General features: G+C 38.5%; 1 protein-coding gene across 7 annotated transcripts in view; it reads right to left on the bottom strand.

Annotated features, from left to right (window-relative positions):
• Nucleotides 1-27578, bottom strand: part of LOC142373671 (rho GTPase-activating protein 44-like) — a 97677-nt gene that overhangs the window by 24340 nt on the left and 45759 nt on the right. For all 7 annotated transcript variants that reach the window (XR_012768550.1, XM_075457031.1, XM_075457027.1 and 4 more), the window contains exons 2-13: nt 21720-21759; nt 21017-21136; nt 17671-17747; nt 16729-16840; nt 14749-14825; nt 12265-12382; nt 12022-12090; nt 11855-11936; nt 9782-9909; nt 8618-8729; nt 3424-3505; nt 3247-3327 (exon numbers count right to left, since the gene is read on the bottom strand). Coding sequence is in view for 6 of the 7 variants with exons in the window: in XM_075457031.1 (XP_075313146.1) it covers nt 3247-3327; nt 3424-3505; nt 8618-8729; nt 9782-9909; nt 11855-11936; nt 12022-12090; nt 12265-12382; nt 14749-14825; nt 16729-16840; nt 17671-17747; nt 21017-21136; nt 21720-21759 (1098 nt within the window). In the remaining variant the exon portion in view is untranslated. The remainder of the gene's footprint in view (nt 1-3246; nt 3328-3423; nt 3506-8617; nt 8730-9781; nt 9910-11854; nt 11937-12021; nt 12091-12264; nt 12383-14748; nt 14826-16728; nt 16841-17670; nt 17748-21016; nt 21137-21719; nt 21760-27578) is intronic.

Below are 27578 nucleotides of genomic sequence, written 5' to 3' on the forward strand. Positions count from 1 at the left end.
AAGCTGGATTTACAGGACGTAAGCAGAAGAACACATAACATTAATTTCTGAATATGCGAGGCAGCCATGCTAAACACTGTCATAAATTGGCAATAAAAGAATCGGGCTAACAACACGCTGTACTTTCAGCCTTTAGAGTGTCATTTCCAGCTGCAAACAGCTCTAAAAACCAACTAGGTCAGCAGAAAAGGAACTAAAAAATCAATTCAGAGCGCAGAATTCAACTTTTCCATTGTGATCTGTGATGACGTCTGAAGCCTGATTGAAAGTTATCAAGACTTCCACTTTCATTCAGAAAGTCGTTGAGCTGGTTAAATACAACTTTCTCAATAATCTTGGATATAAAAGAGAGGTTAGAGACAGGTCTGTAGTTGTTCATCATAGAGGCGTCTGGAGTTCTCTTCTTTAGGAGTGGCTTAATGGCAGCTGTCTTTAGTGACTTGGGAAAAATGCCTGATGCCAGTGAGCTGTTAACTATTCGTAGGAGATCACTTTCTACTGAGGTAAAAACAGTTTTTAAAAAGTCGGATGGTATTATGTCCAGAGAACAAGTTGTTGATTTCAGCTGCCGAACTGTTTCCTCTAGGATTTTTAAATTAACAATATTAAATTGTGACATAACGTCAGAGTTATTTCTAGGTTTTAGACACAGATTAGTTTTCTTGTTTGTCTGTGTTGAATGTTTTGTCTAATTGTTTTGATTTTTTGGTTAAAAAAGTTGGCAAATTCATTGCATTTCTCAGTGGAGAGGAGGTCTGGGTTTGACTGTTTAGGAGGATTTGTGAGTTTTTCAACCATAGCAAACAGAGTTTCGAGAATTGTTGACATTCTTATTAATCATTTCAGATAAATGCAGCTGTCTGGCCTTGCACAGCTCATTGTTATAACTACGCAGGCTTTCTATGTACAGCTCACAGTGAATCTGAAGCTTTGTTTTCCTCCATTTACGTTCAGCTTTCCTGCATTCTCTTTTCAGATTTTTGACCGTAGTGGTGTTTCTCCATGGTGTTTTCTGTTTGATCAAGGTGCTCTTGATTCTTATCGGTGCAACAGCTTCCATTACATTAAAAATTTTCAAGTTAAAATGATCCAGCAGTCCTTCAACCGACTCAGCGCTCATTGTTGGTAACATAGCTATGGCCTCCCTAAACTGAGCACTTGTTTTCTCATTGATGTACCTCTTCTTAACTGAGAAGCTGGTTGTTTGAACATTCTGAGTAATATGTAAATAAAATAAAATGCAAAAATGGTCAGACAAGGCCAAATCAATAACCACAACAGAAGAAATATCAACACCTTTAGAAATGACCAGGTCCAGAATGTGACCTCGAAGGTGGGTTGGTTCTGTTACATGTTGCCACAAACCAAACATGTCCAGCACAGAAGAAAATTCTTTGGCAGTACCATCCTTCATATTATCCATGTGAATGTTAAAATCCCCGGTCAAGATAAAATGGTTAAAATCAGTCGAAATAACAGACAATAATTCAGAAAAATCATCAATAAAACTTGCACAGTATCCTGGAGATCTGTAAATGATTAAGAACAGAATTTTAGGAACACCCTTTAAAATATAACTCAGATATTCAAAAGAAGTGAAATCACCAAATGAGATCTCTTTACACTGGAATGTATCTTTAAATAAGGCAGCTTCACCCCCACCTTTCCTCCCATTTCGGCATTTATCCATAAAACTAAAGTTTGGGGGGGCTGCTTCATTAAGAACAGTAGCAATTGTGCTCTCTGTTAACCATGTTCTGTCAGAAAAAGAAAATCTAAATTGTGTAAAATTAAGAAGTCATTAACAAACAGTGACTTATTGGACAGAGATCTAATATTAAGTAAGGCTAGCTTTGTGGAGTTTACACCGGTCTCTGTTGTATTCTGAGTTGTACGTGGTACCGTTAACAGATTAGATAGATCCACCCAGGAAGTTGACTGTTTTCGATTCCTTCTTTTACTAACTAAAACAGGAATCCAAGCCAAACTGGTCCAAAGACTCGCTGCTGCGAGCTGCAGCACACCGACAAAGCAGCGAAGCCGCTTAACTCAGACGATTTGGTACCTTTTAGGGATGCACCGATACCACCGATACGATACCGAAACTTGGATCTGAGTACCTGCCGATACCAATGTCGATATTTCTACTGCAAAAAGAATGCAATTGGAAGACAGGTTTCGGTCTCACTAGCCTAACCACACTGTTCCTGATTAGCTCAACATCTCCCCTAGCCGCCAATCTAAAAAAATACAACAAAAATGACAAGCCAATAAATTGGTATCAGTTCATGGTATCGGTTAACAAGTACAAGTAAGAGTATACTAGAATAGTATCGGCCCGATACCCGATACCAGTATCGGTACATCCCTAGTACTTTTACATGGTTTTGCTAAGGTGTGGATGTTTATATGTGTGCTTTTGGACATATTAGTTAAGAATGTCTGACTTTAAATCTCGAGTTACTTCATTCAATCATTCAATCATTGGCTTGAAGTGAACAGGGGGTAATTTCATCTCATGTGGGGTGCTCCTTATCCACTGGGATTGAGGGACACTCCTCGATCATGTTTATAGTGGTTTCCTAAGGGTGTTTTTCCATTTCATGGTGCAGTAATTTACAGCTCGCCCTCCTTTTTACATAGCTGGTACAAGCTTATCACCTGTGGTCGTCAACAAAATCGTCTCTGCAGCAGCGCACACAGATTCACTTCCTTGTTCTCTGAAGTCGTTTGGACGTTCGTCACAAAGTTTACAACAACAGATATCTAATTTTCTCCAATGAATACAGTTAAGCTCTTTAGCTCTCAGTCAATATGATCACTCCCTAAAAGACACTAAAACCCTTCTGAACTAAAAGCATAGAGCTAATTAAGTCATCAGTAAAGCAACATGTTGTGATGATAAACAGCTAATCCTGCCCACATCAGGGGGACTGCAGTGGAAAATGAAGTGTTACTGCACCATACCACTTAATGTAAGAATATCCTAAATGTGAAATGAAAGCCTCTCTGTATCCACACTCAGCCAGTCATGATTGTAATTATAGTATAATGAGGCAAACCATCATAGTTTCAACTTTAAAATCATGTTCAAATTAGATTTAATTCATCAGCCTGATGTTGAAGAACCAAATAAGCCAGATGAAAACCAACTAGATTCTCCAACTTGTTAAATTAACCAACAAACCCATATTTGAACAACCAGGAGAGGACAACAACGAGTGAAAAATGGAAACAGCGACTCACTTAAAGTTGTTGTTGTTGGCTGGGGGTAGTTTCTCACAGGCACCAAGCAGCGCGTGCAGTCGTTTTTCTTGATCTTGAATGCTACAGGATGACAGAAAGGATTTGTTAGAACAGAAGGCAAAAGGAGAAAAACGTCTTGATTAAAGGATACAAATGTTACTGTGTGAAGATACACACTTGGATGCCTGGATCCAGTCATTGTAGAGTTCAAAGGTCATTAATGGCTCAGGCAGCTCGCGCAGGTACGACTTCAGGGCACCTGAAGAGATAAGTAGGTGCAATGGGTACAGGTTTAAATTAATATGTGTGTCCATATATTGGTTATATACTGCAGATATGTCTGGATGGGATTGTGGCATCTATATAATGACAAGCAGGTGACACAGTGAGACAGCAAAATGGAGGCAACCACCAGTAACAGAATCAGTTCAATGGAGCATAGAGAATTCTGTTGAATTCTTTGGCTTCAACATAATTCCCAACCCCCCAGAAACAGAGTTAAGAACAGGAAAATTATCTTATTATACCTTGATCTCAATGTATATGTCAGTAAAAACTGTTTCCTGCATTGTTACTGTTACTGCAATGGACTATGGAAGTCTAAATTGCATTAAATGTCAATTCAAATTGCCAGTACTCTTCCTCCCAGGGCTTCCCTGCTTTCCCAGTAACTAAAATCCAGTTTGCTATTGTCAAACTTGTACTAAAATACAAAGGAGCTACTCAGAGAAATAACTATGAACCATGTTATTCTAAAAAGCAGAAATCTGTTAGCTTCAGGCAGACTTTAGTTAATATTAGTATGTCTTTCACCCATGGAGCAAACAGATGTGTGTTATTATTTCTTCTGTGCAGTCTGCAGTCCTCCTCTTTCTACATTTCTCTCTCAACTCTTTGTGGCCCTTTCTTATGTGAGCAACTCTGAAAGTCTCCCTGGAGAGTGTCTGAAAATATGAACCACTCTTAAAGAGCTCTTTAACCCACTTGAGGTCCTATTTTGAGTTTGAGGTGCAAAAGAAAAAGAAAAAAGGCTGATCAGCTTTTGAATCTCTGAAATTCTGTTGTTACTTTGCTTCGGGTGCATAAATGACCTACAGGAACCATTGTGGCTTGAAAATATGTTGAAAATAAGTGATAACATTGTTTCTTTGATAACCAATGTCGACTGCAGAAATCTGTAACACAAAATCCTTTGACAGGGATTGTTAATCAAACCCTTCAGGAGTAGTTTAGTTGTACTGAATGTTTTATCATACTTTGACTGATACTTTAATCAGTAACTGCATCTGTAAATAAGTATGGTGCCATCATTTGTGGAGAAGACGTTAAATGATAATGCTGCCATGATCAGTTCATTTGTTTACTTGGGTAACTTTGCTATCGTCAACCTTAACTTTAAAAAACACCAAAGTCTAGAAAGTGGTCGACTAACGAAAAAGGCAACTGGACTTTGTTTCTTGGTTCTTAAAAACCTAAGATTAACATGATCTGGATGATTGAGACTCTACATCAACACTTCCAAGTAAACCATCATCTGACAATCTGCAGGGGTAACCTTTATGTCCAAAAAGATACAAGTCTGATTTACAGCACGCCAGAGAAGAGAAGAAATAAAATCAGACAAGACGGCTTCAACGCATTAAAACTGCATGGAGGATTGAGTTGTTTAAGTCCGGTGAAACCATTTTAAATGACTGTAAACACAGTTTATTTCTGATATTTAGAACTTGTCTGCAGAGATCTACATCTCACACTTAAATGTCCAAGAAAAGGTTTACTGAGAGGTTTTTACCATACCATACCAACTTTATTTATAAAGCACTTTATACACCCACAGGACCAAAGTGCTATACACAATCATAAAATACAATACAATCATAAAATAGAAGGGTCAAATATAAAAGCAGTACTAAAGTAAGTAATTAAAATGTAAACACAATAAAACAAAGTCAAACATCTCAGACATCTTTTGTCCGTGGTCAGCTACAGAGGGGTGTAACCTGTAACAAAAACTATCCAAATCGCACAAAATAAAAGGTGGAGAAGTCAAAAAGAGATGGTGTAAAGGTCTGAGTATTGATTTGGGGAGATTTTACCCCTTTTCAACCTGCTTACATACAGTTACAGCTTCAGTGTGTCACAGCACATCATTGTTTAGATAACTTGTTCAGCTGTATCAGTGTGAAGGTAGTTTTAAAACTCATTTGAAATTAAAATTACATCTACACAAGGATGTAGTTCAATTATAGTAAATATATTACCTCTATGAGCTGTTTATTGCAAATAAAGCTGATACCAAGACGTTGTAATAAAGCAGATGCATAAGCTGTTATAACTACACTGAGTGCTCTCAGAACATCATCTTTAAACATGCATATAAACTGGCTTTGAAACCTAAAAATTTCCAAAGAGCAGCAGCTTTATTTCAGCATACTTGTATTTACATAGTCCAACCTCCATCACTTTATCTGCTTCCACTTGTCTTATCGAGAAAAAAATGGATAAAAACAAACTCTGATATTTCTCTCACAATCAGAATAGATTTGTTTACTCAGATTAAATTAGTTTCAAGACAAATTATTTTCCAGAACGAGTATTTGTGTCCTAGAAAAGGCAATTTTCCGACTACGCCTTGTTGCGTCACATACTGCCACAAATAAACAGAAAACCGTTTCCACAGACTATCTGTCCAGAACTGATTATTCCAGTGTTGACAAAGAAGGCGACTTGTCGTCTTCTTCTTCTCTCTAGTCTGCTGTGTTCATTTCCCAGAGGGACGTGTGGGATGGCTGACAAACATCGGGGCATCCCTCACTGGCAGTGTGTTCTTAGACGTCTGCTTGCCTGTGTCTAATTGTTGGTGCAACACTGAAATGCTTAGCGGATGCTCCACAAGTTTTAATATCTGCAAAGATGAACCCACACCACCGTGGCTCACAAATTACATTTGATGGTGGAGCAAATCCAGTTAAAAATGGGATCATTAGAGAGGAAGACAGCATCCTGTAGGACGCTTTCCTCTTTCTACATGTACTCCACCGAGCTCAGCTGATTCAATGAGTTTATATGATATCATGCAACTCCTGATGGGTGAAATCTGAGCTACTTCAGTTTTGTGGATTTCGCAGGTAGTTGAAAAATGACTGTCTCTGCTATGTATATTAAATTTGGCAGAATTAAACATGCAAATGTGCACTTTATGAGTAGGGTTGCTTATCCATGTAACATTTTAAAAAGCAATAAGGCAAAGTACCCAAAACCCTCCTTCTCTGATGTTTTACGTGTCACACCGCGGTGAGGTCAAGGTTTTTTTTTTGTCTCGTCTCCATGTCATGTTTCGTCACTTCCTGTTTTATTTTGAAAGATTAACTCTCCTCTCGCGTCCCAGACTGATTGTCGTATGATTCAACCTGTTCCCTGTTAACCCTGTGTGTATAAGAGTCTGCGTCTCCCCTTGTCTTGTGCCAGTGTGTTTTATTTGTTGGTCTAACGTGCGTTCACTCTTGTCATTCCAAGCCATAGTTTAAGCCTCGATCTAAGTCACCATTTTGGTTGAATCCTCTTTAAGAGAGTTTTTCGTTCTTGTTAAATTTTGATAACATAGCTTTGCTAAAGGTTAAGTCTAAGTTTCATAGCTTCCTTGTTTTTCCTCCAAGTGGAGTGATCTTTTGTTTGATTAATATTCTATAGCATAGTGCCTCCGATTTTCCAGGAGAGGTTTTTGTTTTCCTCCGTAGCAGGAGTGATTTTTGGCTAAGATTAATCTTTTGATAGTCCTTTACGTTTTCTCCTCCTTTTAGTGGAGTGATTATTATTTTGATAAATTTCATAGATATACCTCTCTCACTTTGGGAGAAGTATAGATATAGATAACTTTCATAGCCTGTGTTTATTTCTCTCTTGAAGAGATTAAGATCTACTGCTCCTCATTAAAGCTCGTTTTGAAACATCATCTCCTGCTTCTGCGTCCTCCGTTCTCTGTTTCGACATTACGTAACTCAAAACCTTGAAAATCATCGAGTGTTCCTGCTGGGTTTGTCCCATTCTTTAGTGGTACCTTAGTCTTCCGTCACTACTTTGGGAGAATTAGAATTACTTTGTAATATATTGTTGTAACATGTATCTCATGTCCATTATGCAGGGGCAGCATAACGCTTGATGGCCATTTTTAAAATTTCCTAGTTGTCATTTTGACCCATTTTGACCGTAAAAATACAATGCGCAAGCAATATTGGCTATTTTGTGTTCGATTTGTGTTCAAAGTGTAATAATGAAGAGTAGCTAAACTACATCATTGCTGCAATGTGCTTGAGTAGAAATACACATGTACCTGTATTTTAGCTTAGTTCTGGACAGTTAATCTGGCAGAAAATGTGTGAAGAATTATAGTCTGATTATGATTTCATAGATGATAAATCCACTATTACAAGGAGTGCTCATGGAGCCAATGGTGTGCTGTGCATTTCTCACAAATGTTTTCCTGTTCCGCAACAACATTTAACTGAATTTTTCGTTGCTAATCGTTCAGACCGAATTTTTGTTGTTTGATTGTGTGTACTAGCAGAGAACACCTAATATTTACCCTCTCTGCTGAAATATGTTCTCCACCAACAAAAGAAATTATCAGTGTAACAGTTTAGTTAAAAATTAATCCATTTAAAGTTGATAGATATTTCTCCAAGCTTGTGTTATCTTTGATATGTGCAGTTTTCGTCTGACAGGATCTTTGTGCGGCAGTCGGCTGCAGCAAAGATGAACACTGTCATAAAAATGGAGATCAATAACAGGACCATAAAAGCCTGAAAGCATTTCTTTCTTTTGTAGTCCATCAAAGTTCACAGTGAGTCTGTGACAGCAGCAAAAAGACACCAAAAGAAGAGATTTAGATTTTTTGCTGCAGCCTCTGCACAAGAAGAAGAATTTGCTCGACACTAATCCCAGTGCTAATTGGAATTTATTACCAGACAATTTTTGCACCATTTATCTAATAGCAGATGGGTAAAATTGACACTAACGTTTAGCTGCCTGAGAAGTGGACTAAATCCAAACTGAGTTCAAATGAATTTAGCAAATCTGGCACTAATGGCTTCAAATATATGGGTGACAGCAGCAGAATAATGAATGTGTGAATAAGTAACAAAAACAGACAGAAAATATTAAACATTTCTTTGAGGCAGTTAGCTCAAAAGTGAAAGTGAAGGTAGGAAAGCAGATGGGCGTCAGGAAGCATGCCAGACACGTACAGATATTAGACCCCGTCTCATAAACCCACCACTGTGAGGCAAGCTTTAATGGCTGCCAGTTGTCATGGTAGCAGATCGGGTGCAAGCGAGAGGATGGAGCAGTGAGGTCAGTGGTGTTGATAGCTCACCTGCGATGGCATGAGGGTCTGCAGAGTATTCCTGAACGTCTAACACGCCGCAGTCCAGCGACGCCTTCAGCTTCTTCAGTTTGGAGGCCGAGGGAGCGATTCTGAACAAACCCTGAGACACAAAAACCCAAAGATGAGGTCACCTCACTCCCACAGGTGGAATATTAACGAGGCGCCGCTGACAGTACTTTTATTTATTTCAAATTATTTAATAAATTGGTTGTTTAGTTAATAGACAATTAACTTATTTCTAGGTGTGCAATAATTGTTTTAATATGCTTTCCATATTTTTGTCAACTATTGATTAGATCACTTTTTGTCTACGAGTTTGTAATGATTAAAATTTTTGTTTTGTTTCCACATTTGAGTCTTTTTAAGTTGTTTTTAGCTCTGTACAACATATATTCTGTAAAACACTATTAGACCTATGAACCTATGCTTGAAAAGTACTATATAAATTAAGTTGAAGAAAGGTAATGTTCTTTTACCAGTGTAAAAAGCAGGAAGTTTGGAAATACTAATATCTATCATAAGATATAAGTACTAATCATGCAAAATGTTCAATATCAGATCATCTTTACATAACCTGATTACAGCTATGGATGCAGAATTGTTTGAATATAACTTTAATGTGTTGACTAGCAAAGGACTCGGAGAGCTTAAATGAACAATCAATAATATGAGTTAAGATTTGTGAAAAGCAAAGTGAGAAGTGATATCCTTTGAAATACATGAAATATTTTAGAAAAAAATTAATGAAACCTAAAGAAAGAACTGTAACAATTTGTTTTTGTGTTCAGGATTTTTGGGCCCAACTATTCCTCTTCCGCCATGCAAATATTTCCTGGATACCATAAAGTGCAAAATAAATCTGGCTCTGTGTTTAGATTAAAAAAGGAATATCTTCAGCAAAAATGTGTAAAGCAGCACAAAGCTGCTGTGTATAGTACTTTCCACCATTAATGAGCCAGTTGGGGCTTTTCTTACATTCAAACATTAATTTAACTGTCAACATTTCTTCCAGGCAGGTCAACAGTTTAGGTGTGGACATCATTTCAATTTCCTTTCAGTAATTAAGACTGACTTCATCTTCTGCAACACTTCACTTTATGCAAATGTGTTTCCAATGTCTGTTTATTACGTAGAAGCAGGCAATGTTTTTACCTCCTCCTGCATGCCACACTCCAACAGCATGGTGACACAGGCCTCGATGGGAAAGGCAATATCTCTCCCACTGAGCGCTAAGTGCTCCTCTAATGGTTTCCCATAGCATGGTTTCTCCACCCAGGTCTCTGTGAGACACACAGTGTTACACACTCACAGTCAGAAAATACTTATATTACATACCACTATCATCCATTGATCAGCATTTTCAAACATTTTCTGTCTGCCTCTAGCCAGTTTCTAAAAAAAATTCCCCCCAAAAAATCAGTTTGTAGAAAATTGGTGAATTTTTTTGGCAAGTGATCACTTACAATTATGTGTCCTTATTAATGTGGTTTTGGCAAAATATATAAATTGATTTGCATGTTTCAGTTTTTTAGTTTGATATTTTAGCTAATGTGTTGCATGGAGTTAGCATAACATATAATATTTCTCAATGGCAGTGCATTCCTACAGCATATAAGCACACAATTATCTTCTTTTTTTAACTAAGATCAAGATTGTTTGACATTTTAATTACTAATTGTCCATTTTTTACAAGTTTAAAGAGACAATATAAGAGCCATATTATCAATATTCTCCTTGAAGTCACTCAGCCCTTCATAATATGCCAAAAATTGTTATTTAGACACTTTAATACCGATTCATTATTTAAAAGCATATCTGACAGTAGGCCTACTATTACAGCCTAGTTCTGCCTTAATGAGGCCAAAATGACAGCATCTACTGTAACTGAAGTCCTGAATCTGACTCTTTGACATTAAGCCTTAACATATGAATGTTATGAAGCCACGGGAGAGTGAATCTTTTATGAAAAACACATAGGCTACAAAGGACGACAGCGTGTGAAAACCAAATAGCAGCAACTGCACATAAGCTAATTTCTTTTTCCCCTCTTCTTTGATTGCTTTTAACTGTGTTTTTCTGTTCTTTTAAATGCCTTGTCTTTATGTAAAGCACATTGAGTTGCCTGTGGTATGAAATGCGCTTTATAAATAAAGATACCTTGTCTAATAGCAGCTAGCTGATGAGATGTTATTAGCAAAAACAATTTTTTTCTCCTTTTTGACAATATTTTGACACTAAGTCATGTGAGTTTGTTGTATATTACAGTTAATTTAGCAGATGGCTATGGTTGTAATGGATAAAAAAAAAAGCAAGATTGGATAAAATACTTCTTTTAAATGCTAACTAACCTAGCTTAGCATAGTAGCAGTGCTGTCTCAGAATTCTGACTCCAGTGAATTGAATCTGATTTTATTTCACCAAGCAGGATTATTTATTTTTTATGTACATAAATTAATGAGAAATAAAGTTGCATTATATTTGTAGTTTTTGTGCGAGTATTTTGGCCTGAAACACTGAGTACTTTGAAGAGTACTCTTACACTGTGGCTTAGGTTTGGTAACATTAAAATCTCGTTGTTAAATTTATAAGACTAGTTCCATAATTGTATTTTTGTCAGATATCAAACTTGCAGGTTATGGTACAAAGAGAGAGGAAACTTTTTGTCTGTGTTCTTGAAATAAGAACCTCAGATCTTATTAGGTATTACAGACAGTGACTGTACTGAGGAAAACAAAAACTTTAAAGCCCAACAATTTAAATTTTTTCCAAATGTTTAGGTTTGCTTCCATAATGTGTGGCCTTAGCCACCACTTTTTATACATTCCCATTATGTTTATAAAAAAGGAACATTTTGTGAGCTTCAGGAACATTTTCCAAATATGAAACCTACATGGACTCAAAAGATAATACCTGGAAAAGTAAATGAAAAGTGACTTGTTTAGTAGGTTTCCACAGTTTTATAATCATTTCATTTATTAAGGTGGTTTAATGCTTTAGTCTGTTTGAGAAAGTGCAGCCTTACAGGCTACAACCCTAAAAAACACCAAAAATGGCAACGAAAAGATTTCCCCCACAAAGTTAGGTGTCTTAACCTTTCATTTCACATCATTCTTCAAATGGCAGCTCACGCATTATTGTAAAATGAACTGCAGCTGAATCTACATGGCGGATAAAAAAAGGTAGAATCACAAAAAAAAGATGACAGTAAGTTGGACTGAGACTCACCCTGATGAGCTTTGATCTGGGGCAGGATACTCTGCAGCAGCTCTAATGACTTCCTGTGGTACTCTGCTTGGACTTCTATCAACTACACAGAGACAGAAAAAGGCCAGAGGGTCAGTAGAGTGTTTGTTTTATGCTCACGCCACATCTTGTACAGATGTTGCACTTACTGTCTGATAGTAGCTTGCATAGTCAATTTCTTTGGCCACAAAACTGTACATGTCAGCTGATAACTGATCCTGGTGAAAGATAAAACATACTTCAAACCACAAGTTATATGAGTGATAACAGGTATTGGTACTTTCCAGCATCTCTTGAGGAGATGAAACAGCCTCCAAAGATAAACAGGGTAACTTTGTCTAAGATTAAGGACATTAACAGCTCATTCATCATGAGGAAAAGTGACCACTGACTCGACAGATCTCCATGCGGTTGGCTGCCTCCTCCATCTCTTCCCTGAGGTGGTCGGCCTTGGCTCCTGTTGGCTGCAGATTGCTGGACAGTCCCGAGGATTTGGTAGACTGGTAGTACCTGTGAGACGAAAAACATGTTGTTTTTTTTATCCACTGCAGGATTGTTGAAAGCAGGAAGTTGTACTTAATGAGGTCAGCTGTTTCAGACTTGTTCCTGGCAGTTTTTAGAGCAAAACAAAGGATTTCTTTAAAAAAAATGATGAAGAGTATTTTCCTGACACATGACTAACACTCTATATATCCTCATTTATTCAACTTAATCTATTTTCCCTGCAAGTCAGGCTGTCAGACACTTCTCTAACGCCTTTGTCTGTCTGTGTGTCTGCCTGGATTTCTGTCTGACTGCAGATAATATGTAGCACTGCCAGGGGAGCTCAGCACACAGGGGGATAATGGGAAAAATTGCTTGATATTTGGGTCACCAAAAAAACTGACAAACTGGACTGCAGTGGGGAAAATAACATCCTGCATGTCTCTGCTTATAATGACGCGGATGTGACAGTGAATCAGCTGAGAGAAGCTGAGATGTGTGTTTCAGTGATCAGAAAACAGTTTCTGAGACCACAAAGAGGTTTTCACAGCTGTTAAAACAGATAAATCAGCCGGCCTGAAGCTGATTTCACTTAAGCTCTAAACTTTGTAAAGTTTAGCAACATTTGAAACATTTTCAGGCGAGAAAGTAGTCGTTTAGATCCCCAACGTGTTGAAAATCTGACAAAATACCGGCTATTTACAATTTTGTTCCCACGAATTCGGCGCTACTAAAGCTAGCCGCAGTGAGCAGCGCACTTCCGGTTATTTTCACAAAATAAAATACCCGTTGCCTTTTATCATAGGGAAAGCCATTACGATACAATTGGTGCTTTTGTTTTGAAAACAGGAAGTGAACCTACCCTCGTTGTAGCTAGCTTGAAACTGCCGTTTTGAAAGGAAATGACGATCAGCGACGTCACGTTACGTTGCATCTTGGGTAGTTTGAGTATGAGTAGTAACCTCATGATGCATACCCAACATTTCGGAGAATCTAGTATGCATTCGGGAACTTCTCGCTTACTCAAACTCGCATACTAACTCAAAAAGTTAGTAGGAGAAATATGCGGTTTCGAACACAGCCTCAGTCTCTGCCAGATCCTCACTGTTTATATCTTTTGTGTATCCAAAGCCAAGAGTTCCTGAACTAAATTTCATTATGCCTGCATAGTGACAATAAAGATTCTTGATTCTTGATCCTCATCCCTTCTTGCCGCTCGTGTTCTGGTTCATCTTCTTTATCTTTATCAGGATTCTTTGTTTGTTTTCTCTGTTTGTTTTCTCTTGGTATTCCAGATTAGTCCACGCCTTTTGTTACCCTTTCGTAACGAATCACATTTTCTTTTCCGTCAACCACCTGCCTCAAGTCTGCTCATCCTCCACCCGTGACAGCCTCAGTCACCAGTGTGACTCTGGCTGTCAAAAACTTCACATCTTTTAGCCAGACTAGCAGCAAATATCTCAACAGCTCTTGGATGGCGTGAAACAGGGTGAAGATTGTAGACGTGGTTCTCTAACTTGTTCTGACATACCTCCTTCTGACCCACAGTTTCTACCAGTTCTTGACAATGACACGAGAAACAACTGAAAAGAAATGGAGTTTTAGGGAAATAAAGGTCAGCCAACACTCCTGGCATAAATCATCGTCATTCAGTTTAGTTTTTCTTCTCCATGTTGTTCAACTATTAAACCCATAGATATTAGAAACACGTTATAGATGAATAATTCTCAGCCTTGGATCTGAACCCTGTTGTGAGGCCACTGCATGGAGGATAAAACTGGTTATTTTGGAGGATTGTGACTCAAAAAGGTTGAGAATGTCTGTTGGGGACAATAATAAATGCTGAGGAGAGGAACCTTTCATTGTAATGATGATAAATCATGTAATATACACTCATTATAGACTGTTTATTCAATTAAATAAATGCTCCATGACTATCTTTCAGGTCACAGTGATGTATACGTAAACATCCACTGGCTGAAATCTCAGAGCAGAGTTCTGCTATTGTTGCTGTTCATTGAATATCTGAGTTTCCCAACACATGGAAATGGACTGTTGCATTAAACAGCTTTGTACTGTCATAAAATTTACTGAGCAGTAAATGTGAGCATGAATCTGTCTGTTTAAAGATGTTAAACAGCACAATTTATCACAAACTCAGCATAAAGAAGAACAACACACAAGACGTGATTGTAAATGAGTTTTTCACACACTTTCAGCAGTGAGACGAGTTTTAAAGGCACAGCACTTTCATGCCGTGCAATCAAATCCCAGTGACATTAGGTGGGAAACCTCATGACCTGTACATTCACAGGGGATGGAGTTTCTCACATCAAAGCCTAAGACTCGCTCTCACACACACACAATAAAATCAAAGTTGGTAGCACACTCACCTTGTGCGTGCAGAGTCCATGTCCAGGACCAGTTTAGCTAAATGCTTCCTTTGTTTCTGGATATTTGGGATTTCCACCTGAGATGACATAGCAGAGTTTTACTCAGATTGATTGTGTGTTGGTGTGAAAGAAGACAAGAAACAGGCTCAGAGGCACCTGAGGAGTATCTCCTTCCTTAAACTACTTTTAACAAAAATTTCCTATTAACCTCTGATACTTTGATCACCTGAAAACAAATTTCACTCATGCTATAGCAGATATTTTTATGTCAGATTTTGGTAAGTCTATTTTAAATATGATGTGCTAATTAGTTTCAAATATACCATTTAATGTGGTGTAGATGTACTTAAAACCCAAATTCCCCCAAAAGTTGGGATGCCCTTTAAAATGTAAATAAAAAGAGAATGCAATTAGATGTTTTATTGTTTTATGAACATTAGCTCATCTTGAATTTGATGGCAGCAACACGTCTCAAAAAGGTTGGGACAGGTCCATGTTTCCCACTGTGTCGTCTAATATTCCAAGTCTTCTTTATTTCATGTTGAGGAACATTGTTCTGAAATTAATTCACAATTTGTAGACACAGTATTTTTGGAGATTACTGAACCTCTGCTCATCTTTACTTCTCTCTAAGGCTACGTGCCCACGACAACAAAGCATAAACGCAGATGTCCGTTTTTTTCCTCCACAAATTATCTGCGTTCTCACGAGCGCTTGGGGGTGGATATCAGTCTATCCATGGGAACGGGGAAAACGTATAAAACTCATAGTTTGACGATGTAGTATGCACGCCCCGGACGTAGGTGGCAGTAGCAACAATACCTTTGGTATTGTTATATGAGTTATTGTTATATATTAATAAATATGAGAAATGCCTGTTTTGTGGCTACTTCCTCCGCGTCAGTTGGAAGAAAATGGCGAAGCGCGGCAGCAACAACAGTACGCCTTCAAACTTTGTTTGGACAGATGATGAGGTCCAGTTGCTCCTGAACACGACACTGAACTACAAAGCCAGGAAGGCAGTGGATAATGTGGATTGGGAGAGTGTCCAAAATAAATATAGTGAGATATGGGAGTCGTTAATGGAGAACTACCCACTTAACGTGTGCAAAAAACGCACTTCTGCGTTTTGAACTGTTCCTACGGCGACGAGAGGTTGGATCGTTTTCAAGATCTCCACTCTGGAGGGCGTTTGCGTTTTCTCCGTTTTGAACTCCTAAAAACGCCGTCGCCGTGTGCAAGATAGGCACATCTGTCGAAATGTTCTGCGTTTATCTGTCGTTACCGTTGTCGTGGGCACGTAGTCTAAGGTACTCCTTTTTATACCCAAATCATGTTACTGACCTGTTGCCAATTAACCTAATTAGTTTCAATGTTCTCCTATCTGTTTCTTTTTAGTTTCTCTTACTCCACAGCCTTTTGTTGCCCTGTCCTAACTTTTTGCTGCCATCAAATTCAAGATGATTAATACTATCTAATATTATTTAAAATACTAAAATGTTTCAACAATAATGAATAAAATATTGGTTTATAAGATTTTCAAATCGCTACATTATGTTTTTAATTCACATTTTACACAACGTTTTGACTTTTTTTTAATTGTTATTGTAATTGTTGCCTAAAAAAACTGTAATCTCTCATACTGAAGTGTCCTGTTTGTTTTATTACTTTACAGCTAATAAGATTAAGCTGTAATTTATTTACCTTCATGTTAGATTAAGAAAGGTGTGGCTTTATAAGTTTGGAGGGTTGTTGGATTGATGATCTCTGCATTAGCACTGACAAAATAACGGTTGTTGATACCATTTAAGGTGGTATTTTTTGTTGACAGTTGTAATTTTACAGTGAATGTCACAATTTCCAATGTCACAATATAAAAAATGTTCTCTGTTATTTGAGCAGATGTTTACGTTGTTTTCCAGTCTTTAAACAGAAAAATGTAAATAATCCAAGAAGGATCTCACGCAGTCATATTCATACCTCTGCGAGATCGTACAACGGCTCGACCACGTCCCTCTCGATGGTGAGCTCGAAGAAGATGAGCTCCTGAGCGAGTTTTTCCTGCGTATCGCCACAGAGCTTCAACATCTTCCTGCAACAGTACAATTAAAATGTGAGGTCATCTGTCTGACAGCTAAGCTTGGCTGAAACTGAAACATCAACAGGACAATGATCCCAAACAGCATCAATTCTACAACAGAATGTGTGAAAAAGAAAATAATCAAGGTGTTGCAATGGTCCAGTCAAAGTCCAGACCTCAGCCTGACTGAAATGCTGTGGTGGGACTTTAATGGCGGTTTTTATTGACATGATAGGATGAGAAAAGAGACACAAGTTCACATCGTTTGTGTGTACTTGCACTTGCGAGTACTTTATTGTTCTGAGTGAGTTTGCAGAGGGATTTTAGTTTTGAAGTATTTGAATATCTTTTGGGAAAGGTCATAATGACTGAATGCTGCGGAGCTCAAGTCATGTCAGTGAAGATAAACAAAGACTGATCTGTGAATCCATCCTCGTGGTTAATAAACATGTTGACATATTCATTAGTAATGAACATAAATACGTGATCCGTATGCGCAAATGAGATATCCATAATTCATGTTGTAAATAGTTTGTTAGAATTAGAGTTAGGGTTTTAAACAACTTAATAGGACAAGAAAGTGAGTCAGTGTGTGCACGGTGCTGTAGAGAGTTGTTTACACCCACAGGTAATGATCCTCTCTGACCAATCAGTGCTCTGTAATGCTGCCATGCTACCACATAGTATCGCCTCAGCTCATTTAGAAACTTTGAGTATCAGTTACATGGTGTTATCAACATTGACCAGTGCCATGTACTTTCTTTTCACATATTTATAAATATACATGTGTGTGTGTGTGTGTGTGTGTGTGTGTGTGTGTGTGTGTGCACGTGCACTCTCACCCCAGTAGAGACTCGTCCCCGAGCACAGCTGCTCCCTCCACCATACATTGTGCGAGAGTTGTAAGAGGAAGCTTTTTCTGCACAGAAACAAGCAGAAACAGTCGATGAGTCAGCCTCCACAGTTTGTTCAATGTGTCATTCATCTCTGAAAACTCATGAAAATAAAACACCAGCACACATATTACAGCACAGGACAGCAGACATTCACACAAATGACCTGTACTATAAGCATCTGGGAGAAACATTCAGCCATGTTTTCTCCCCTAGTGTCACATCTGTTATTGTTTAATTTTAATTAATGAATAAAAACCTTCTCACGGAGCTTTGAGATTGAGGATCAAAGAGAAGGACAATGTAGTGAAATTAATTTTATAGTGCGTTGTGTTGTAAATAGTAAATACAGCAGTTAGAGGCAACAAAGCTAAAAAGTATTCTTCCCATGTTGAGAACTGACACTGTCAGCAAGTCTTGGAACAGGTTTGGTTGGCTTTTCTGTATGCTGGGAGGTTTTTGACCCCTTTCTTCACCAACTGCTTTAAGGCCGTTTCCACAGGTCTAATTATTGCTTGATGGCATCTCATGTAGATATTGCATAGCCATGAAAATACAAACTCTTTGAGAACCCGTTAAGCACTTAATTAAAGGTTTTAATTATGATTTTATATGGTATTAGTATGTTTAATCAGCATGATTATTGAGTACTCATGGCATAAGGGATCTTGACCCAGTGGAAAGTATCTATACACTCAACATACTAAAACTTGTTGCCATATTTACTCATATGAAGAGTTAAAAAAACCTTAACCTTTTATAATGGCTGAAAAAAACAAATAGAGGCCAGCTTCTAATACTGGCTGGGATGGGAGGGACAGATTAAAGTAGCGATAACAGCACACCTGTACATGCACAATGTGCATAACAATTATAAAAAATTCTCTCTATACAACTTTTATCAACTCAATTAGATAAAATAACCATGTTGCTGTGCTGGTCGCCATTTGATTATTTAATCTTAAAGCACTCGGGATCGGTCAGGTAAGCTGTTGTATACGGTATGAATGCACATGGGGGGTTTTCTACTCAGATAAATCCAGACTTAAATTCAGGATTTAAAATGGCTTGGGTGCAGGAAGTGTTGGGTGTGTTGTCAAAGCTTGTCAAGCTAATATTTCGTTAGCCTGTTAGCTACTTTGTTCATTCAACTTTCTGCTTTCTGTCACACGGTGCTATCTCATGCAAATATCCACCCTAAAAGTTAGACTCTTTCAACATAGGCTACACATAGTGCCACTTTTCCTGATTATGGAGCTCCACTTATGAATGAATGAATTTTCGGCTGACTTCCGTATGAACACAGGTTTGTGGAGTAAAGAGGCATTGTTTAAGTACACTTGTCCAGATTTTGTTTTGAGGCATTTAAAATAAGGCATACTCATAACAATGAGAATTTGAAATAAAGACTTGCTTAATATAGCTTATAACAGAGCATCTGTACACCATCAAGGTATGACAGTGAAGGTAAAGCTAAAAAGAAATGGAGAATCCACCATTTATACCGTCTAAGCTCATACCGAGAAAACTAGACCAACTGGAGCCCTGATACCAGCTGAAGCCAGAAACCAAAATAGACCAGATACAGAATTCCAATCTGGGGAGAGTAAAAATGAACAGTGTCACCTTGGTCTTCCTTGCTTCGTAGCATATGAAAGAAATATGAATTCAGATAATGAACAGTTACAAAGAGCTTATTTTCTACCACAAACTCTTTGGAAATTGTCATATTGACCACTGAAAATCGCTTTTCAGCATGCAAGGAAGTCCAACAGGAATGCTCCTCCTGTAAAGGAATTGTCCAACAGTAGTATTTCTCCCATAGAAAGCTCAAAAATCGATCCATAAATACAAGTACAACTGGAGGGAGCACCATTTTTGGCCATCTACTGCTGTTAAAAAGAACATCATAATGAATAATAACACTGGTTGTAAATGTTTTGTGGCCTGCAGTTTTGTTTGAGTTTCCTTTGGCGATCAGCTTTTCTAATGGAAAACTGAATGATCGATCCCAAAGGCTTGTTATGTAGATATATCAGTTTTTATGGTGAACCAGGTAACGTCATAGTCAAAACTACCTGTGTGATATCAATGTTTTTTAAACATTTTGTCCTCCTGATATAAAAAAATATGCATTTTGGATATTGTAGTAGACAGATGCTAAAATAAGTTAACACTTTTTAAAATGATCGATGGTGAACTCTTTTTGAGAGATAAAAACCTGTAAATGTTTTGGTTTTTGCACATTTGTGCAGTAATTGCAATGATCACATTTGTGGGATATTTTCGGTTCTGGACCAACATTTGTTGAGTTGACTGTGGACTAATTTATCCCAAAGAGTAGAGCATCTTCTAAAAGGTAATTACTGGTGATCCAGAAAAATCTGACTCAGTGTTGCATCAATAGGAAAGGCCCCAAGCCTCCATTAAGTCTGTTTGACTTGGTTAAGTTGTGACATGACTGTCATAGACAAAAAGGCATTTTAAATGAGTTTTTATTTGATCTGATCTATTAGAGTCTTAGCTCCTTTTTAAATTTATTTTTCTTCTGAACTCAACACTTGTGTCTGAGGCATCTGTTCATATCTTTTTAACACATGGGAGCTGAAATATGAAGTCATGCAGCTCCTAATCTCAATCAAACAAAAATAGAAGGGAGTCAAATAATAAGGTGATATATTCATTATGAATTTGCATCTATTTGTATGATTTAGAATTGAGTTTTGTGACAGAAGAACTTGGTTTACTTGGGCTGCAGAAAAAGGGTTTAAGAAGTTTTGTTTTTCTTTTCATGAGTGTGTGTCAATGAACCAATCAGTAATGATAACTACAGTTCTGCTGAAGTGTTGAAAGCTATTTTATTCAAGTACAGCTCGTTCTTTAGAAAGATATTCGTATACAGCATCAGGGAAAATTCCTGGGCCCAGCTCAAAATCCTTAACATGGCAGCATGTTGTTTACCTCAATACAACTGTTGTCTGTTATTATATTTGAACAGAGAGGTATGGATAAACAGTTTCCATCATAATTGCTGGTTTATTTTGTTTATTATGAGTTTAATTTATGGACTGCACGGTGGTGTGGTGGTTAGCACAGAGGGTTCCTAGTTCGTGCATTTTGGTTTTTGAACATGAATTGGATTACGTGGGTGTAGAAAATGGATGCATGGGTGGATGTTTAGTTGATGGTGAGCAGTAAGTCTTTGATTATACCAGGTCACACTGTCCAACCAATCCAGAAGAATCTATTTCTTAACAGGATGGGTGTGTCTTGGAGTGCTTTTCTTGTCTCTTACCGAGGGTGACCTGACAGACTTCTTGTCCACGTCCACGCCCTGCTGGCCCTGCAGACAGGCGGTCAGCTTCTTATGTGTGCTGTGGGAAACCTGCTTGACCAGCTCCAGACGTTTCTCCACCTGAAACACAAGCACAGAAAACAGAAAAGGTCAGACCACAGAACATACTTAATGAATATTGCCGCACACATAGGAGTGCGCTGCAGCTTCCACTCCAGTTTCGGGATAAAGCCACTGGCGGTTACGGGCTTGCACATACACGCATTTCAAGCCTCAAGCTGGAAGAGAGTTGAATTAAAATAAACACAAACTCTGCAGCTGTTTGTTTCACTTTCAGCCGATAAGACAATCACAAAAGTTACCTGTTGGTAACTGAAATCCCTCTCATTTCATTATTAAACCAACTCAGTGGAACCGATGTCTCTGCCACTGAGGGCATCATTAATCAGATCAATTACTCTGCTGCACCTCAGATCAATCAGTGGGAACGTTCAGCCTTTTGTCTTGAAAAGAAGTTCAATTTCAGCGCTCATTAAAGTTGCCTGAAGGCAGTTCAGAGAGCCATTTCAAAAAGTCATTTTATGCATACTGAATACTTTGCTCCACTAATGATTTTTCCTGTGAGAAGCAGTGAACATCACATTGATGAATACTGGGGAGGCGGACACACAAACACACACATCTGATGGGGGCTCATTAGTACCTGCAGTAGGTCTTCACTCAGTACTTCAGTTTTTTCAGCTCTGGAAGAAGAAGAGGACAGAAAACAGGGTGTTAGGGTGATGAGGGAAATTATATAATATGTTACTGTGGGAACTTGGCAACATACACACATACCAATCAGTCAGTGTAATTACATCAGTTGCAGAACCCTGTGCAAGAAATAAATAAAACTGCGGTTGCCAAGAGCTAATCACGTAACCGGAAAGTTTATTTCGTTGTTTCACAACTGGCTGATGTGTAATTAAATGATCAAGTTAGAAATGTGATTTTTAGCCTTTAGGATAAACTCAAGAGTTTGACAGCTTTCTGTGTTTATGGGTTGAGTTTTTGTTTCCACTTTTTAAACTCAGTGGAACATATTCAGAGACATATTTATCAACATATGGCTGAAACCTCATGAGTGTATCCCCACTGCTTTGCAGTGTTGCAGTGAAAGAGTCTTTGGGTGGTGCACAAACCTCAGGGCCTTAATTGGCTGTGAATGTGTAGGTAAAGGTCGTGCCATGTAAGTGTTTCAAGGGGAATTTACAGTTTCATTGTGGCAGCTCAGTCTTTGCATTGCATCCCAAAGATTTTAACCTCAGCAAAACCCACATATTTCAAACTTTATGGTTAAGTTTACATTTCATAAGTGGCCCTTGAGTGTTGTTAACGGCTGCAGTTGATCAACTAATAAGTCAGAGACTTACAAATCTCTTACACGCTCTTACAAATCTAAACTCATACAAATCAGAAATAATTATCTGATCAGGTCTGAAAATGAGGGAAACACGACCTCAGATGAACAACAACACATGACACACTGTCTGAATAACTAAGTCCAGCCCATCTTCCAACAGCTTGTAGAACCACCTTTAGCAGCAATAAGTTGAAGTGATGGTTTTCTGTGTGACATTATCAGTCTCTCACAGGGTTGTGGAGGAATCTCGGCCCATTCTTCTTTCCAACGTTGCTTCAGCTCATTCAGGTTTGCAGCATTGGTTTCTGCACAGCTCTCTGAAGGTCCCACCACAGCAGTCGTACAGACGGCCTCACATCTGACTCTAGAACACTTTGGTATCCAGAGGAGTTCATGGTGGACTCAATGGCTGCAAGGTGCCCAGGTCCTGCGGCTGTAGAACCAGCCCAGATCATCAGCCCTCCACCACCGTGCTTGACAGCTGGTGTGAGGTGTTTGTGCTGACATGCTGTGTTTGGTTTCCTACAAACGTGCTGCTGTGCATTATGAGCAAACATCTCTACTTTGGTCTGCTCTGTCCAAAGGACATTGTTCCAGAAGTCTTGTGGTTTGTTCAGATGCAGCTTTGCAAACCTAAGCTGTGCTGCCATGTTCTTTTTAGAGAGAAGAGGCTTTCTCCTGCAGCCCTTCCACACAAGCCATACTTGTTCAGTCTTTTTCTAACTGTGCTGTCATGACCTTTAACATTTAACATACTAACTGAGGCCTGCAGAGTCTGAGATGTAGCTCCTGAGTGTTTGACCTTGCTGGGACGTCGACTCTTGGGGAGATTGACAGCTGTCCTGAATGTTTTCCACTTGTGAATAATCTTTCTCTCTGTGGAACGATGGACTCCAAATAGTTTGTTAATGTCCTTGTAACTCTTCCCAGATTGATGGGCAGCAACAATAGCTTTTCTTACATAATTGCTGATGTCTTTTCTCCTTGGCATTGTGTTAACACACACCTGAATGCTCCAGACCAGCAAACTGACTAAACATCTACTTTTATTGAAGTGCTCACACTTGATTAATGGGGTGTATTTGATCAGCAGAAAATTATTTTGAATTATGTAATAATATCTAAAACCTTTTTTTCTATATTGTAAAATCTCAGAAAAACTGTGAAGAATGCTAGTGTGGCCATTCACTCAACAGTAGGTGTGTCCTAGGCCTCATTCTACCATTATGAAATGCAAAAATACTGACTCACAAGCAGAAAACAGTAACAGCAACGCTGTCACAGCTGGTAAATATCACACACAACCCATCAGCTGAGTGACAGCTTTTTTTCCTACAACTGATTTCCATGAGTCCCAAGTCCTTCAAGGGATTTTTAAACACAACATGGATATGAACTCCCAGTCATATCCGACCTTACGGCCAGTGTACAGAGTGAGTTGTTTCTGCAATGCTGATCAACTGTCGTGCTGCCTTCAGCAAGGCAGCTTGACCTCAATCAGACGTGTAAATTACAGCATGCAAAGCTACAAGGAACTAAAGGTTAATGACAAAGTACAGATGCACTCGAGATAAAAGAGCTCCCTGGAGAGTCAGTGGCCTTTGGAGAACATTACAAAAACATTTGATCGGTTATAATGCTGAACATGAAGCTACATAAGTCAAAATAGGCTGCAGCTCAATGTTCTAGATTATAGATCTTTGTTGGCCAGCAGAAATATGTGTTTCAGTTAAAATAACAATGGAGAATTTGTCAAATTATTTTGTTTTTGGCTCCCCCTACAATTGTGGGATGTAACACCACAAATCACTGTGTGAGCCCTGAACATGTACAGACATACACAGGAATTTTTTGCTATGCTGAAGAAGCCACAAAGACGCCATCAAAAGCTCAAAAAAAACGTCAAGGGACCGTAAAACAGCAATAGAAACCAAAGTTATGAACGGTGGTATCTCTGCCCTTAAGTGCTCCAGGGCAGCTTCAGGCCTGGGTGTGCATAACAAAAAAAAAAACTAGACAGGAGCACGTAGTTTGAAGGTTCAAAATCCTCTCTAGTGTTGCTTTAACTGCAATCTCCCTAAAGAAAGTAGAGTCAGAACCGGCATACTAATAAGAAACTAGTCTATAAATCCAAACAAGCTTTTTACACATTACACAAGACAATGGTCTTGTTGTGGTTGATAAACCTCTAATGATACCACACAGCACAGCAATTGGTTAAACAATTAACAATGGAGACATTGCCTAAAAATAAACCACATGCAGACAACACAGCAGAGTAAAAAGCAGAACTATCAGCAGTAAAAACGTGAAGCTGGACGATTCTTAATGTCTGCTGCGATCCACCTCCACACACATTGATTATACATCAGGCATCACTTCCACAAAAAGCATCTATAAGCATTAACACTCTCTTTAGTGCACACTCATGCTCACAGATAAAATATGTGAGCGAACTCTGGTTTCATGCTATTAACAGACCCATTGCGATGCATTATCAGTCTGGAACTAGCCAACTATGCCATCCAGATGTGCATCTGATAACCAGCAAGCTTAAGTTCTGCCTTCAACGCAGAGGTGTGTCTCCTATGGATGCCAGAACTTACTTAAATTGCGAATGAATAATGAAAAGAAGTGGAGCTGGATTACTTTTATGAAAAGAAAAGTTGAGACATGGTACCAAAGGCGTTAGAGGGGCAACGCAACAGCTCAGTGAATCAGATTTATGCTTGGGGGATTGTAAGGCCAAATCAACAAACTCATACTGCGTTTGTGAAAGCCGACACCACAGCTCAGAGGACAAACTACTATCAGTGCACTGATACAGAGACTTTAGGATCACCACCGCTCCTGATTCACTCTTTAAAGCTGGGATTAACAGACACATCACTTCCACAGTTTATCATAATTTGATTGAATATGTCGCACATCTTGGCTTCACCAGTGGTAGGACATGCCTGCTGTGTAAGCTTCACAATACGACAGCATTAGAACATGTTTTTGTAATTTCTCATCTAAGCAGTTTGGTTTTGTTTAAACGAGCTCAGCTTGGTTTGCTATGATCGTTGATCATTTGTGTCTGGCTGAGCGGTTAATAACATGCTTTTCTGTAGAGCTTTAAGGTGTACTACAAAGGTTATTTGTGCTTATTAGTGGTTGAAACACCTGGAAATCTATAACAAAAGCTTAATAAAATTTGTATCTTACTTAGTTGTCTATAACTGATCTATAAGGCAGACATAATTAATTTATCCTAAAAGTAAAGCAGTTTTATCAACCCTTAATAAAAGCTGCATTCTTAGTTATTTCAAAACAGAAATTATACCAAAAAGTCTTTTTATCCAGACCAAAAATCCAAGATCCTCCAAAACACAAATTTATCCAAAAAACTATTTTTCCAAGAACAAAAGTGAACAAACTTTTAACAACCCTGATTTTTCTGACCAAGAAGAAGTACCAAACCAATCAAATCTAAATTACCTGAGTTTCTGGACAGTACTGATAGCAACATGCACTCTGCCTGTACCCTTCTACAAACTGATTTCACTGCAATTTAGTCCAATTGAAAACACCACAGAGGGCACCTCGCTGTGGTTGAGTGGACTTACAGAGCCGTGCTGTTCCTGCGTGGGGCTCTGGTCCTGCTGATCTGCAGCTTTCTCTTCCACATCCCACCTGCTAACAGGTGGTAAAGCACCTGTTTCCATGCAGAAGCTCAGTGACGGTAACCAGCCAGAAAAGAGGAAAAGCAGAGTGAGAGAAAGGGGAGAAAGAGGCTGAATGAGGGAGGGGAAGAGGGAGGGGAATGGCAGCCTGAAGAATGAGACCTGACTATCTGGTCCTTTCACTCCTTTTCTTTCTCAACCACCCGTCTTCTTTTCTGTTACCCCGTCAACAGATTGAACAGCAAAAAAATGTACAGACTGCATGTTTACGACTGCACACACAACTGGAATAAAGAAAACAATATGAGACCTGAGACTGTGGTTAATTCTCATCCTTGCTCCCGTGTGTCGGCTGGATGATCATCGATCTGTTTGTAAGAGAAACAGCTAGACTCCGGAGGACAAAAAATGGCCTCTGCATCCAGCTCTTCGACTGGTTTGAGCTTCAGCATGCAGCTTCCTAACATGGCACCTTGCTCTTTTCAGCGCTAGGCTAAAGCAACTGTTTAAGCAAGTAACTCAGAATCAGAATCAGAATCAGAATCGCCTTTATTGTCATTATAATTTGCATTACAATGAAATTTGGTTGCAACTCCAAAGGTGCTTATAAGACATCAGAAATTAAAACAAGACTATGTTTAAAGTAAATTTAAATATATTTAAATAAAATTAAATAAAATTAAATAAAATGAAGGCACAGTAATAAAATGTAAAATATTTATATACTGTTCCTTATATACCAGGAAATATATACTGATATATTAACACTGGTTAAAAATCTGTTTTCTGAGTAGTAACGCCTCCTGGGTTCTTGTAAATATGTTAGATGCTATTAGATGCAACTGAAATCTTTACAGCTCCTTTCAGTCCCTGAAAGCACAATTAAAGTTTGAAATTCACAGACTTAGTTAAAGCGGCTTTACGACTACTAACAGAGATGAGGGCTGGTGGAGAGCTGCGCTTGCAATGCTTAGTAGTTCAACGAAGTTAGAATATAGTATTAAGGGATAAATGGTAAGAGATCTTGAATCCAGTAAAGAAAAAGTAAGGCATGCCCACTTTAAGCATCCTAAATGAAAATGAGTTTGTACACAAGGGTCGTATTATAATCAATGCCGATCGGCATCAGAGCCGATAAACGGCTCAAGATTTTATTTGCATATCCACACAGGCAAAAAAGTCAGTTTTCTGTGATGATGTGAATAAAGTTAAAGACGCAACATCCATACAACCAACTCAGGATAAGTTACGTTCATTTTCTCATTGTCCTTTCTGTTCAGTTTCATGAATTATGCTTGATAGTATAATTGATATTGTTTGGAGAAGCCAGACCTGATTAATGCTTTGTACGACAATGAGCTGGTTTTACGCTGCGATATATATGTCAGCCAGGTGCCAGAACATCTAAGAGACCTTTAAAGAAAAACAGAACCAAAACGTGTTGCTCTGCATTATATCTGGGTATAAAAAGGAACTGGCTTCTTCATTCTTTGTC

This window comes from Odontesthes bonariensis, chromosome 23, assembly GCF_027942865.1.
Source record: "Odontesthes bonariensis isolate fOdoBon6 chromosome 23, fOdoBon6.hap1, whole genome shotgun sequence".
In the NCBI taxonomy this organism is placed as follows: Eukaryota; Metazoa; Chordata; class Actinopteri; order Atheriniformes; family Atherinopsidae; genus Odontesthes; species Odontesthes bonariensis.